Source organism: Poromitra crassiceps (assembly GCF_964638095.1).
Source record: "Poromitra crassiceps genome assembly, chromosome: 14".
Classification (NCBI taxonomy): domain Eukaryota; kingdom Metazoa; phylum Chordata; class Actinopteri; order Beryciformes; family Melamphaidae; genus Poromitra; species Poromitra crassiceps.
The window spans coordinates 509785-523096 of record NC_139633.1 but is presented as its reverse complement, the minus strand read 5'-3'; the positions used below and the strand labels follow the sequence as shown (position 1 = coordinate 523096).

Sequence of the window (13312 nt, the reverse complement as noted above, 5' to 3'; positions counted from 1 at the left end):
CCAGGCGCTCCGACCGACCAGACGAGGTGCTAGTGCAGCGACCAGGACACCCTAACCCCCAATCCGGCCTCCCACCAGCAGACACCAGATAATCGTGCCTGTATGGACGCCTGACGAAGCCGGAGGTAACACGGGCGTGCGAACCTGCGACCCTCGTGCTGGTAGGCAGGGAATCTACCGCTACACTACCCAGATGCCCACATATTGTCAACATCTTAAACCTCTGCCTGAGAACTTTTGGATCTGTATGCACTATCTGTATTTCATCTCTCTTAACTTTAAATCTGCAGTCAAGGGCAGTGTCATTAAAAAATGATATACTGTTGTCCTGCTTATAGACTCCACACATTAAAAAAAAAAAAAAACATTAAATCCACAAAGTTTGAGATATCTGATTAAAAACATTTTCTTTCTTCCATTATTCTTGGACTGTCAATCTTTGCTGTTGACTTCTTCGTGTTTGGTAGTCTCTTCTGTCAAAAGACTGTAAAACAGTAATAACTGACATCAATGTAATGCAAAACATGCCATGTGTATGCAATCATTTATTTATCATTTACATTACTAACTTGCATATTTTCTGTGAAATACTAGAAGCATGAATATACATGTTACTGCAGCAGCTTAGAGTCTTAGCTGCAGAGTCTCAACATTATAATACTATGCAGCATTGCATGTGATGTTACAATACAGATGTCACTCAAGAAAACAGGCATCACACTTCACATGATGAAAACTACACTCTTCTTCTTCGGCATGTCATATATTGTCTCATTACCGTTCCAAACCAAAACATTCTGTATGCTGAACCATGGATGGTTGGATAATATTGCTCTCCTCATCCAAACTGGTCAGTGCAATTATAATCAAATTTGATGAACAATTATGTTCTGGCTGCATAAACATTTGACTGTGTGACCCTGACCGATCATCTTGGGAGAATGTCCACCAATGCCATCTGGTCGCAACTTCCTGCTTCACTGGCGATTGGTTGAAACGGAGTAAGTCGGTGGTGTTTGGCTGGTCCGACAGCTTGGCAGAAAGACAGATCTCCATTGTAACAGAAGGGGTGATAGGTGATGGAAAGGCATTGGTTGAAGCAGTGCGACTCACAGCTGATTGGCTGCTCAGGCACTCCTTGTAGACAGGCATTGGTTGAAGCAGTGTGACTCACAGCTGATTGGCTGCTCAGGCATTACTTGTCGACAGGCATTGGTTGACCACCTCCAGAAGCTGAGAGTTCTCCAGAGCTGCTGCCACTCGTTCTTTGTCTGCCAGCTGCTTGTTCACTGGACACACAGCAAAACAAATCGTTTTATACCATGGTCTGGGTGAATACTCGATTCTGATTGGCTGCAAGGTGTTCATTAATTTGTGATAATGTACAGTGATAATGTACACCTAGCTAAATGGTCTGTTCACCGTTCATATCAATGCGCCAGGATCACGACAGAGCCGTTTGAGCTCTATACCACCATTAACGCTTATGGCACTTTTATAAGTTTAGAAGAAAATTGACTCGGTCAAAGTAACTATTTAGATTACCCCTGTGTGCTCAGTTTATTAAAATAACGGCTATTTAAAAATCTGATTTTCGTTCTGGTCAGCTGACAGAAGCCGGTCTCTCAGCTGTCAACTGTCAAACCCTCTGTTTACAACTTGCAGCAACCAGCAGCCAAGTGCTCTGGGAGAGCGCGCGCTGCCTCTTATCACTGGTACAAATCAAGTCGAAGAGGAAAAAGACGAGATGGGCAAAACATACCTGGACTCCAACATACTGAAAGCTTCAGATGGTTTTCAGTCTACTCCGAGCGTGACACGCGCCTTTTACGTCTATAAGACCCGCAGACATTAACGTAATTCCCTGGAATGCGAGTTTAAACGACCTAGTTACATGGCGTTGCATTCTTAGACATTGCCGTTTTATTTTGTATTTTGTTACATACAATTGGCCAAATTATTAGTTAGCTTGACTCTAGAATTGTGCCAGATGCAGGCACTAAGCGGCCATTTTATCCAATGATAGCCTAATCTTGAGCAGCCAAGGGGACTATTTTGTCTCGCCAGTTCTCAACTCATATTCAAGGTTATGAAAACTAGATTTTGATTGCAAAATGCATGAAAATATAAATGGTCTTGTTTTGTTTCTTTGGCAAGTGACCATGGTATAAGCGGGTTAATGCACTTTGAGGTGTCCATTATCAGAAATTATTGAACTTCGCGGAGGTTCGCCTCGCCTCGGACGGTTCACGCCTCTGCATCATCAAATAATTTCTGATAATGGACACCTCAAAGTGCACTAACCCTTACATATAGAACTAGTATGTAACTAGGACGGTGGTAGAGAGTCAGGATTGGAGGGGTGGTGGGTAGGGGGATGTGGATGGTGGGAGCGGGCGAGGTGTCATAAAGCTGAACGGCCACACGACTGTGCCGTGGGCTTAAAGGTTTGCGCTTGCTTGAAAACAAGCAGATCTTCATATTCAACACTAAACACACCTTTATAATGGGTACGAGTAGATCACGAAAACATGTCGGCCATAATGGTTAACGGCATCTGGATTGTCATGGTTGTTTAAATAGTATATGTGTTGAAGATGCTTATAACACCTGCTCTCTCTTTGTGTTTGTTTTTTACCTGCATCCTCTGTGGCGTGAGTGCCTGGGGTGATCTGGACATCAATCTGAGGAGAGACATAAAAACACACTGCACTCAGATACGAAGCATCCAGCATCCCGGAACACACAACATGAATGGGTATTCATTTCTATTTTACAGCATTTTTCTCCCTCTATTTGTCAAGGGATTTTTTTGTTTACAGTGACAATCCTTAACTGCCTTGCTCAAAGGCACCAGCTGTCAAGGACATACTTTGAATCTGTCTGGCAAGGAGCGAATCAGCTTGACTTTGATTGACAGGCCGATGAGCGTTGCCATGCTACAGTGGGGGATGGTGGGCGTGAACTGTATGTCCACCGTGCTCTCTACATCGTCCACCTGAGAGAGAGAAAGAGAGAGAGAGGTTTAAGAGACAACTATTGTTTCCCAAAATTGACATGATATAACCTTTTTGAAGACAAACGCATATCAATCATATTCAACAATAAACAGTAACTTTATGAATAATGCACGTCGTCAGCCACATGACTTACTTTGACTCGGAGCTGCTCCACCACATTGAGTTCCTCCAGAGACAGAGGGTGTTCAGGGTCGTTGATGTTTCTGATCAGATGTAATTCCGGTTAAAGATTTTAAGACAAAAGTCAGATCCATCCTGCTGCACACCACTCATCATCAATCATCTCATGTTATTATTATGTCTATGTAAAACTGCCAACAAGTACAACAAAAACAAAAGCAGCCTAAGTAGGTTTGGAGGTTTGAGCTGATATCACATTAGCCTGTTGAGTAACCATGAGGTCACTACTGAACTTACTTAACATCATGAATATCATATTTACCAACTTGCCCTTAATTCACTTACACAACTCATCAGACAGCTACTGAATATGACTGAATATAGCAAATTACTTCTTCCCAGTAACATGTAGTGTAACGAATTTCCAATTAAACTCAAAGTAATTAAGTGCCAATCAAAAATGTAGTCTTTGGTTATATCTTATAAATATCTGACTGAAGTTGTATACTAAACTCAAAACTATCCCATCACCATCCTACGATTGGATTTCATCAATTACTCGTCATTCTCTTATTTTAGAAGAGAAAATGGAGGAGATTATAAAAGGACATGAAGGTTAGATAAGTTATCATGTAACCGCCAGTAACGGAAAAGCAATGACTTGACTTGTAACGAAATACTGAATGGTCGCTCTCCTTATGAATAAGCTACATTTTAACTTGAGGAATTTGTAGTCAACTTCAGTGAGTAGCAATCAAGCCAAGCACTGTTGCAGCCAAATGACAGCATGAAACCATGAGCGATGTTTTTATAACAGCAAGCCTGCCTGGCCATGCTTCCGTCTTGAGAACAGGTGAACACCGTTTAACAAGTAGATGTAACGTTACCACCAGTTGGCAGTGAAACAGTAGAAACCAGAAAAATTCTATATAATAAAAGGATATCGAAAATCTCCCTCTCGTCGATGGGATCGTAAACGTCTTCATCCTCGTCGGCCGCTGTCAGCAGCCTCACGCCAGACCGTTCAAAAATCATTGGGTTTGCGTTCTGCGTCTGCGGTCCCCCCGACATTTCCAAATCTTCTTGTAAACGAATCCGTTTATTTGGTATTTTACTGCATACACTGCCCGACGGACTGTCACGGAGTGCCAGCACACACACTACGCAATGGTATATAACCCGAGTGTTACCAAAGATACCGTCCTTACCAAAACAAACCCGCCACTTCCTGAAATATAACGGAATGCGATGCAGTCCAAAAGAGCGATGCGAACTGGTTAATGACATGGTGTGATTTCGCATTTGTCCAGCAGGTGGCAGAACATGTATATATCCACTCGAGAACAACATCAAGTTTGAGTAGACAGTCTGCAGTAACACTGTAGTTTTCACAGGCCTCACAACGGCTAAACATTGTTTTATAACAAGCAGTTAAGATAGGCTAAGTAACATATTACATGTAATATATTACTTTTAGCAGTAACTCAGTAATATAACTTATTACTTCTAGGATTTCAGTAATATTATACCAGTTACTTTGTCAAGTAACTCAAGTTACAAATTGAGTTACATTTTATTAAATCAAAGCACATATTTAAAAAAGATACAATAATTTCCTAATCAAACTGTGTGTTTTTATGCAAATAACCACTATAGATGACAATAACAAAGGAAAATAATAACATTTAGAATTTTGGATTGTTTACACTGACTTCAAGGCGGTTGAAATCATTTTTCGGGATGGTTCCGGGGCGGTGATGTCATTCTGCTGCTGCTGCTGTTTTGGTAAAAGTAATGAAAAAGTAGTGTAATAAGTAACGAGTTACTCTACACAGACAGTAATATTGTAAAGTAACTTATTACTTTCAAATGAAAGTAACTAGTAATATGTAGTATATTACATTTTGAAAGTAACTTGCCCAACACTGGTAATAAATGAGAAGACATCAATATGTATTATCAAACAAGTGAAAACACTGTACAAGGAAGATAGTAGCATCATTAGAACTCAAATTAAAGGAGCAGCTGCAGAGCCCATAGCATGCAAGGGCATTCATTCATTCATTCATTCATTCATTCATTCATTCATTCATTCATTCATTCATTCAAGTTGATAGAGGGGCCTCTTCTTGGGATTGCAAAACTTGAATTGTCAGTGTGTTTTGAGTATGTTACTTAATTTTAGATGCATCCAGATTCATTGGTGTCTCTCTCTCTCTCTCTCTCTCTCTCTCTCTCTCTCTCTCTGTCTGTCTGTCTGTCTCTCTCTCTCTCTCTGTCTCTTTCTCAGTCTCTCAGGGATCGTCTCCCATCTTCTCCCTGGCACAGACAGCGGCCCCCTGCTGTGCAGTCAGAGTTCACACCGGCTCACTCTTTTGAAGGAGCAGCCAGGTTCGACCTCGGCCTCATTATATAGCGACTTGGGTTTTCCTTAGTTTCATGTAGTTTCTCCTCACCGCTTCAATCAGACCACACATCTCGCCCGCAGCCATTCCTCTACAACGCAACGAAACACTGAGAAGTGTGTGATGATGAAATTAGGGTCAGGCAGCAGAACATGGTGTCAGTTAGCTCAGCCATGGCCCGTTAAGGCATGGTGTCAGTTAGCTCAGCCATAGCTCGTTAAGGCATGGTGTCAGTTAGCTCAGCCATGGCTGGTTAAGGCATGGTGTCAGTTAGCTCAACCATGCCTCTTATATCTGGACATTGCCTCTTTACTTAAATGAGTGCGAATAGGGGTTTGTTACCAACTTTTACAGTCCAAATAACCTGACCATCCAAAACTAGATCACTCCACCAGTAACGACCTTTCACCCCACAGCAGTCTGTGAAATAGTGCAGTGATTTCCTGACTAGTGAAAGTGTGCATAATGGAGGAACTGTGTCATGAAATCAGAGCTAGGCCTACTTTGCAACTTTCCCACAGCCTACGCATCGCTGCTGCCGGGTGGAAACCTTGTATCTCGGCCAAATTTGGCCATTTTCTTTTTATTTCATAGATGGATTTAGTGGGTACCCAAAAATAACCTTTGAAAGTTTCAAGTACTTTCGACCAGCGAAATATGTTATATTACTGGTTATTAATGATGTTATTACTATTACACTGTTAACACGTGAAAAATGTTTCTTCCTTGTGAAAAATAGCTTTTTTGGAGATACAAGGTTTCCACAATTCCACCCGACAGCAACGGCATGTATTTTGGGGGGATATTTTTGGACTCACAGCAGCACGAGGCAATGAAGCTCAGCTCGCTGTTTCAACTGACAGCTGACTCTAGAGTCACTATTCTCTGTGGCTTCAAGTAATGTAAGAGACAAATTGATATGTAGGCTACATCCACAATAAGTGCACCTATCCTTTAAAACAAAGAAACCAAAGTATCTTTCCAATGACTTAATCCAGTGATTCTCAACCTTTGTCATATCAAGGACTCCTACGTTAGTCCACATCAGACCCCCCATTGATGTGACTTTGTCTCTTGGAACCACATCTGACAATATTCGTGTCAGATAGGATTTCGTCCAGATCCCACGACAATCTGTCCAGGGAGAGAGATAGTCAAACTATAACTGTCATTTGTCTACATTCTCTAATTGTGTCGACTTTTAACAAATGATCAATTTGCTGAGGACCCCCAGAAACCCCTTCAAGGACCACTGGTGGTCCCCAGACCCCTGTTGAGAACCACTGACTTCATCAACACTCTGAAGGCCAAGCTCCTCCTTCTCTCTGATTCACCTGCTACCTTCACCTGCAGAATTCAGGTCAGAGGAAGCGTCCTCGAGGCATTATAATTACCATTATTAATGTGTTCTCATTCAGCGGGAATCATCTGGCAAAATATGAATATTACATTATTTTTAACCTGCAGCTGCATGGAGAAGAGCTCATCACCATGAGCCCGCAGCCAGAAGAAAAGTTGGTTTGACCTAATCTGGGAACCGTCTATTAGTCTGACCACTAATATGACTCTGGAACAGACGGCCGATATTCCTGGGTTTCCCGTGTAGAGCAGATGTCCGCACCAAGACATTTGCTTCTGTGATCTGCGGTCATACAGTCCGATTGACGCGAGGATGGAGTTGGAGTTGATAGATCGATAAATTTTGGAGGTGTTTTTAGGTCCAAACAACATTTCGACGTCGTCCCATACGAAGCGGAAGTCTTGGCGCCGACATCCGCTCTAGACCGGAAAGATCAGCCATCTGTCCCAGATCCTTAGTGGTCAGACTGATAGACGACAGGGTCTTAATGAGCTGCTGAAGCCGGTGGAGTAGCAGGTTGACTGGAGCCATATGGTTCAATGAGCTCCATTTCAAAATGATCGGTTCATTTGGGGGGGTAGAAAGTCTCCCCCTTATCTTTAAATTAAGTTTAAGTTTAAGTCATCCTTTATTCATCCCAATGGGGAAATTCGTCCTCTGCATTTGACCCATCCTCTACTAGGAACCTTCCTAGAACTAGGAGCAGTGGGCAGCCTCAGTGCAGCACCTGGGGACCAAATCCAGTTCTTTTGCCATTGCCTTGGTCAGGGGCACTGACAGGAGTCTTAACCCTAACATAGGCTACATGTCTTTGATGGTGGGAGGAAACCGGAGAAAACCCACACGAACACAGGGAGAACATGCAAACTCCACACAGAAAGGACCTGCGATGGGCCGGGGTTCGAACCCGGGACCTTCTTGCTGTGAGGCAACAGTGCTAAATACTGAGCCATCTCCCCCTCACAAAATGATTGCTTGCATGAAACTTGAACTTAGGCTACTAAAACTCATACACAATCATTACGGCTTTTAAAGACAAACTTATCTTTGTTCAGGAATTCCAGGAAGCTTTTCGGAAGGATTTCAAAGATGCATATTTTAGCGTTTTGCTGCTGCTGTTTGTGATGAAAAATCCCCCCCAAACACGGAGAGACGAAGCAGAAACAGGGGAGCTCCCAGAATGACAAACAACCGCATAGGCTGTCGAGTTACTGATCGGTGTTTGTGACGATAGAGTAACGCCAATACTTCAGCCGGCAGATTTGATCATGCGTAACCACCTGTGCGTCGACTGTATCTGAGATGAGAATGAGTCTGTTGTCAGATGATTAATTGTGATTTCAGTACGCAGATCGAGGATCCTGTATTATTTACATTGAACCAGATCCTAATCGTCAACTAGCCGTGCTGCCGAGAGAGGGCCGACGCTACGCTAACACCTGATGTGCATATAATGAGACGCCAAAGCTGCTGACAACTACTGTACCAGACAACCTGTTAGACCTATAATGTCATGCAGAAGGGCAGTGACGACGTACCAGCGGAAAAGAGCTAAATATAAATTGCTAATAAGAGCTAATATAAAATATGAATTGTGACAATTTTGACTAAAGCCTTAAAGGAATCGTAATTACAGCTGGTCGATGCCAAAAGAGAAATGTAAGCTATATTGGATAGATGAAGGCCTATAGATGAAAGGGGATCTCTTTCTCTTGAGCGAGAATGTCGTTTGGATCTCGTCCTCTTCTGTACAAGTGCAGCCAGGCATTGCATTTTATATCATCAGCCTTTTAAGCGAGTCCATATATATTTATTCATATTTTATTCATTACAGCAGTCCACAGTCCGGGCAAAGCGTGTTGTAGTTAATCCATAGACAAATACAGCCAGACGCAGGCTAGAGTGGAAAAGATCTGGCTTTATTTAGAACGCTCTGTGCTTACAGTAGGCCTATATACCACACAACTTTGTGAAATCATCCTCCTTCTGAACCCAGTATACACCCCTCGGAGAGAATGAATGGACATCCGTGTGATTTTTCAGCTGTGTGAGTTTCAGCGGGCTGAGGCTCGCATTTGGGCCGTTCTCACCTGCCCAACTGACCCAAACTGAAGGAGTAAACATGCCAGAGTTCACCTGCCCAACTGATCCAAACTGAAGGAGTAAACATGCCACAGTTCCAATAACCCTCTGCAGACCCGACACGCTCGGTGTGAACGCGCCCTCAGCCGACCCCGGGTGCTGAGCAGGTGACTCCTGACTGAGTCACGGCAGAGAGGCCAGGAGCCAACCGACCAATCAGACAGAGTGTGCGCAGAGTTTATAGAGTCAACCGACCAATCAGACAGAGTGTGTGGAGTTTATAGAGTCGATCCATCACACGTAGGGATTAGAGAAGGGACAATGAAAGTGTTCATAGAAATCAGTTTTCCCGGCTGAGTGACTCCTGCAGCCCCCGACATGAAATGAGATGAAGCAGCGATGTTCTGAACTAATAAGGCTTCCTGAGGTTGAACCCATAAGCTTGTTGCTGTGAACTCAGTGGTGCAAAAGTTCAGCCACCAGCGATCTGTCCAATGAATATCAATGAGGAAGAAAGTCTTGAAATGTAGAGTATTTACTGTGGGGCTGATAAGACGTTGAGACGCGGAGGTAACATGGAGGGTGGACGCAGTGTGGGTCAATACAGCATTTTATTAACAACACATCCTCATATTGAAACGAGAGAATAAGTCAATTTCCAATTAGCCTATACTCCCAAGACGACATTTATGAGCAAAACGGCTGGCTAAAGAGAGAGAAAGTCTTCTAAGAAGTCCGGGATGACCCTTCCTACTCTGATTGGGTTGGGTTTAGGCATGAGGAGTGGTGATTGGTTGGGTTTTGGCATGAGGAGTGATGATTGGTTAGGTTAGGGTAAAGGGTAAGGGTAAGCCAATCAGAGGCAGCACAAAAAAAATCAGCCCTGGCATTTTAGCCCCCAGACGGGCCCACCACAATTGATTAAACGCCACCGATCTTCACTCTCCACTGAATATGTATACCAAGCATGCCACTCCCTAAAACCCTAAAGCCGGTGTCCGGGTATAGTGTAGCGGTAGATTCCTTGCCTACCAACATGAGGTTGCAGGTTCGTGCCCCTGTGTTACTTCCGGCTTGGTCAGGCGTCCATAAAGGCACGATTGGCTGTATGGACGTCCATACAGGCACGATTGGCTGTGTCTGCGGGTGGGAAGCCAAATTGAGGGTATGTGTCCTGGTCGTCGGTCGGGGCGGAAGGGAACTGGTGTGAATAGCGTGATCCTCCCACGTGCTACGTCCTGCCGGTGAAGCTCCCCGCTGTCAGGTGAAAAGAAGCGGCTGGCAACTGCGCATGTGTCGGAGGTGGTAGTCTACGACTCTCCCCAGATGATCGGCAGAGGGTGGAGCAGCAACCAGGGCAGCAGGGGGAAATCAAGTAGGGGAAAGTACAATTCGGGAGAAAATGGGGGGAAATCAGAAATAATAATAACAATAACAACAATAATAATAATAATAATAATAATAGTATAATAATAAAAACACTAAAGCCGTGTACTCTGTAAGAGGGAATCGAGGAAGATTAAGAGAAAAAACATGATCGATAGATTAATAGATAGATTAATAAATACTTCAAAAAATGTCTATACAAGGGATCAGCCTTGCAGCATTTTGGTAAACAAACCGCGCCACTGGGTGGCAACGGCAATGGAACCCTATGGAGCCCAAGTGGCGCGAGGCTTGTGTGTCTGACTCTAGCCCGGCTAATTCCGTTTACATTTTAAAAACGACACTTCACACAACTTTAACACAACATGCATATTTATTATACATCAAACTCTTGAGCTACTTCTGCTCTCACTCAGAATGTCAAAATATAAGCGATGTGATGTATAGTTTTTGAGATATTAACGTTTATTTGGCACAACTCATACTATTAACTGCCGCGGGGTTCCGCATTTCTGGGTGGCAGTGACGTCATGCTGATTCGTCCTATAACAGAAGGCTCACTACAGGGAAATGAATGTCCTCCTGCTCTTTGCTCTGATTTCTCTCCCTGACACTCCTCTGTGATGCCAGCTCAACCTGTAACAGCGAAAAGTGAGACCGTTGTAATATGAGCTTTGCTTACAGTTAATAAGCCTTTTTGAGCCATTAAATGACACTTTATTTTATTTATTATTATTATTATTATTATTATTATTCCTTACATTATGTATGTATGTTGGTGTAGTCCATGCTAATGTGTGGCTATTCGTGTAGTGTACCATATTCCATGCACGTTTTGAATCCTCGCTGGTCATATCGCCCTGTGACGAGTCCATCATCCTGAAGGTAATTAAGCTTAAGGAGGAGGGGTTTCAACCTCTGGGGAAATCTAGGCACAAACGCCACTAGAGAAATCCACTAAATTAATCCAGTTTCACAGAGAAGAAATCACACTTTGGCTAAGGTTGACAGAGAGGTAGAATCTGTATGTGTTTAGTCCAGCTACTATATACTGTCGTGTTCAGAGACTTAATGTATAATTTCTTTGAATACCCTGGCCACTGGAAAGTCAGTGGTGAGAATACACCATCACCTCTGAATCTCTGAATTACATTCAGATATATTCTGGTCTGTCAGATGGCAGTCAGAAATACCCTGACCCATGGGCTATTCAATGAGTCAAAATACAATGTGATATACTTCCTTGACCTTTCAGAGCAGACTGACCTACAGAGCAGCATGTGTGGAGCTGCTGGGGGTCCACGACACTTCAGCAGGGTGGGTGCTTGCAGGCCTGTTAGAAGGAGAGCTCCGCCCTACAAAAACCCTGCAGCCGGAAGCAGAACTCGCCATCTTCGGCTGCTCTGAACTTCCCTACAGCTGTGCGGCAGTCTCTGACACGGGACAATTGTTGCCAAAAAACTTATTTTGAAGGAATGGAAGTCCTCCTCTTCACCTTCTTTCCAATTGTGGTTGGCGGACATGACCTCTGTTATAAGGATGGAGAGACTTATTGTTGTTATTGTTGTCTATAGAGTTAGTTCCACCTCTGCGCAGATTCCCCCGCTCTCTTCTCTCTCTCCCCCTCAGGTGTCCTTCATTGGCCTGACGTACACCCCCGCCGCTGCAGCCCTAGGTCCGGCCGTCATCGCCCTAGCCACCTGTCGTCACCCTAGGCCATCTACCCGCTACTCCATCTACTGTCTGACACCCCGGGCTCTTCACCACCACCGACCCCTATCCTCATCATCCTGGTCACCTGCCTGCCTAAGGGAAGGGGGGGACCCCCCCCCCCCAGCCTCATCACCTCCAACTCCTATCCTCCCCTCCCCTTAATCACCACCTCCGACTCTTATCCTCCCCTCCCCTCCTCTTAGCTAGTATTCTCTAAACCTACGAACACTTAAAGACTACATTTTCTATTTCGTTTGGACTCTACTTTTTACATTTTCAACTCCCTTCCCTGATTTTAGGATAATTTAAAAACTACATTTTTATATCCCTCTGTTGGACTCTTTTTTACATTTTCAATTTTCTGTTCTCTTGTAAATTTTATTTCCATAATAAACCATTTACAGAGTTTCACTGCCGGAAAACTCTGTTCATGGTTTAGCCCGGCATCTCTCGGCCTGTCTCGGAGGGGAGTCCCCGGATGGGGGTCCGCTGCTGGGTCCACTGCCTGGGTGGGCCCGCGTGGCCTGCGTGGCCTGCTCTCTCAGTTCCCAGTCACTAGCTGGGGGCGGGTCTGGGAGCAGGTCGCGTGGGGGGTGGGCTTACTCAGGCGACCATTGCTGGGCCCCTGTAGCACAACGACCTCACAAGGTTCCTCCTCAGCCAAGCCAAGTCACTGGGGCAATCCATTTGGTGGAAAGGTTTTCTTGCGTTCACTGGGGGTGTGGGGACGCCGCTGTGTCCCGGCCCGGCCTTCTCTCCCACGCCTTATGTGGGCGGGGGGCCGGGGCGGGGGGCATCGGTGCTCTTCATCACTGGTCGAGGACTGCCGGTTGGTTTAGAACAGTTTAGGTAGGCGATAGATTAGCTACAGCCTAAGGCTGCCCTGTTAGTGTTCAGGCAAAGATCAGACTAGAGCAGAATAGGATAGGCCAGATTAGGCTGTAGACTAGCTAGATACTATGTCCCAGCTAGCTCTGGTTAATGCTTAGAGTAGTCAGTTGTCTGATCTCCCCCCCCCCCCCCCCTCTCTTTCTCTTTCCCCCGCTCCTTTCCCTTCTTCCCCCTCCTGTTCCCCACTCTCCCACATTTCCCACTCCCCCCCCGCCCCCTCTCTTTCCATGCTCTTCCCTCCCCCGCCGCCCCTTCCCACGTTCCCCCTGCTCTCCCTCCCCTGCACCCTCCCACCTCTCCTTCTCTGTTCTCTCCTCCTCCCTGTCCTCTCCCCT

At 44.7% G+C, this 13312-nt stretch overlaps 1 protein-coding gene across 1 annotated transcript; it reads right to left on the bottom strand.

Annotated features, from left to right (window-relative positions):
- Positions 1 to 527: 527 nt before the first annotated feature.
- ciao2b (cytosolic iron-sulfur assembly component 2B) lies at positions 528 to 4355 on the bottom strand. Its single transcript, XM_083651001.1, has 5 exons — positions 4085 to 4355; positions 3154 to 3233; positions 2873 to 2998; positions 2639 to 2684; positions 528 to 1289 (listed from the first exon to the last, which is right to left on the bottom strand). Exons 1-5 carry the CDS (start codon positions 4209 to 4211, stop codon positions 1189 to 1191), a joined length of 480 nt encoding a protein of 159 aa, XP_083507127.1. The 5' UTR covers positions 4212 to 4355; the 3' UTR covers positions 528 to 1188.
- Positions 4356 to 13312: the final 8957 nt, after the last annotated feature.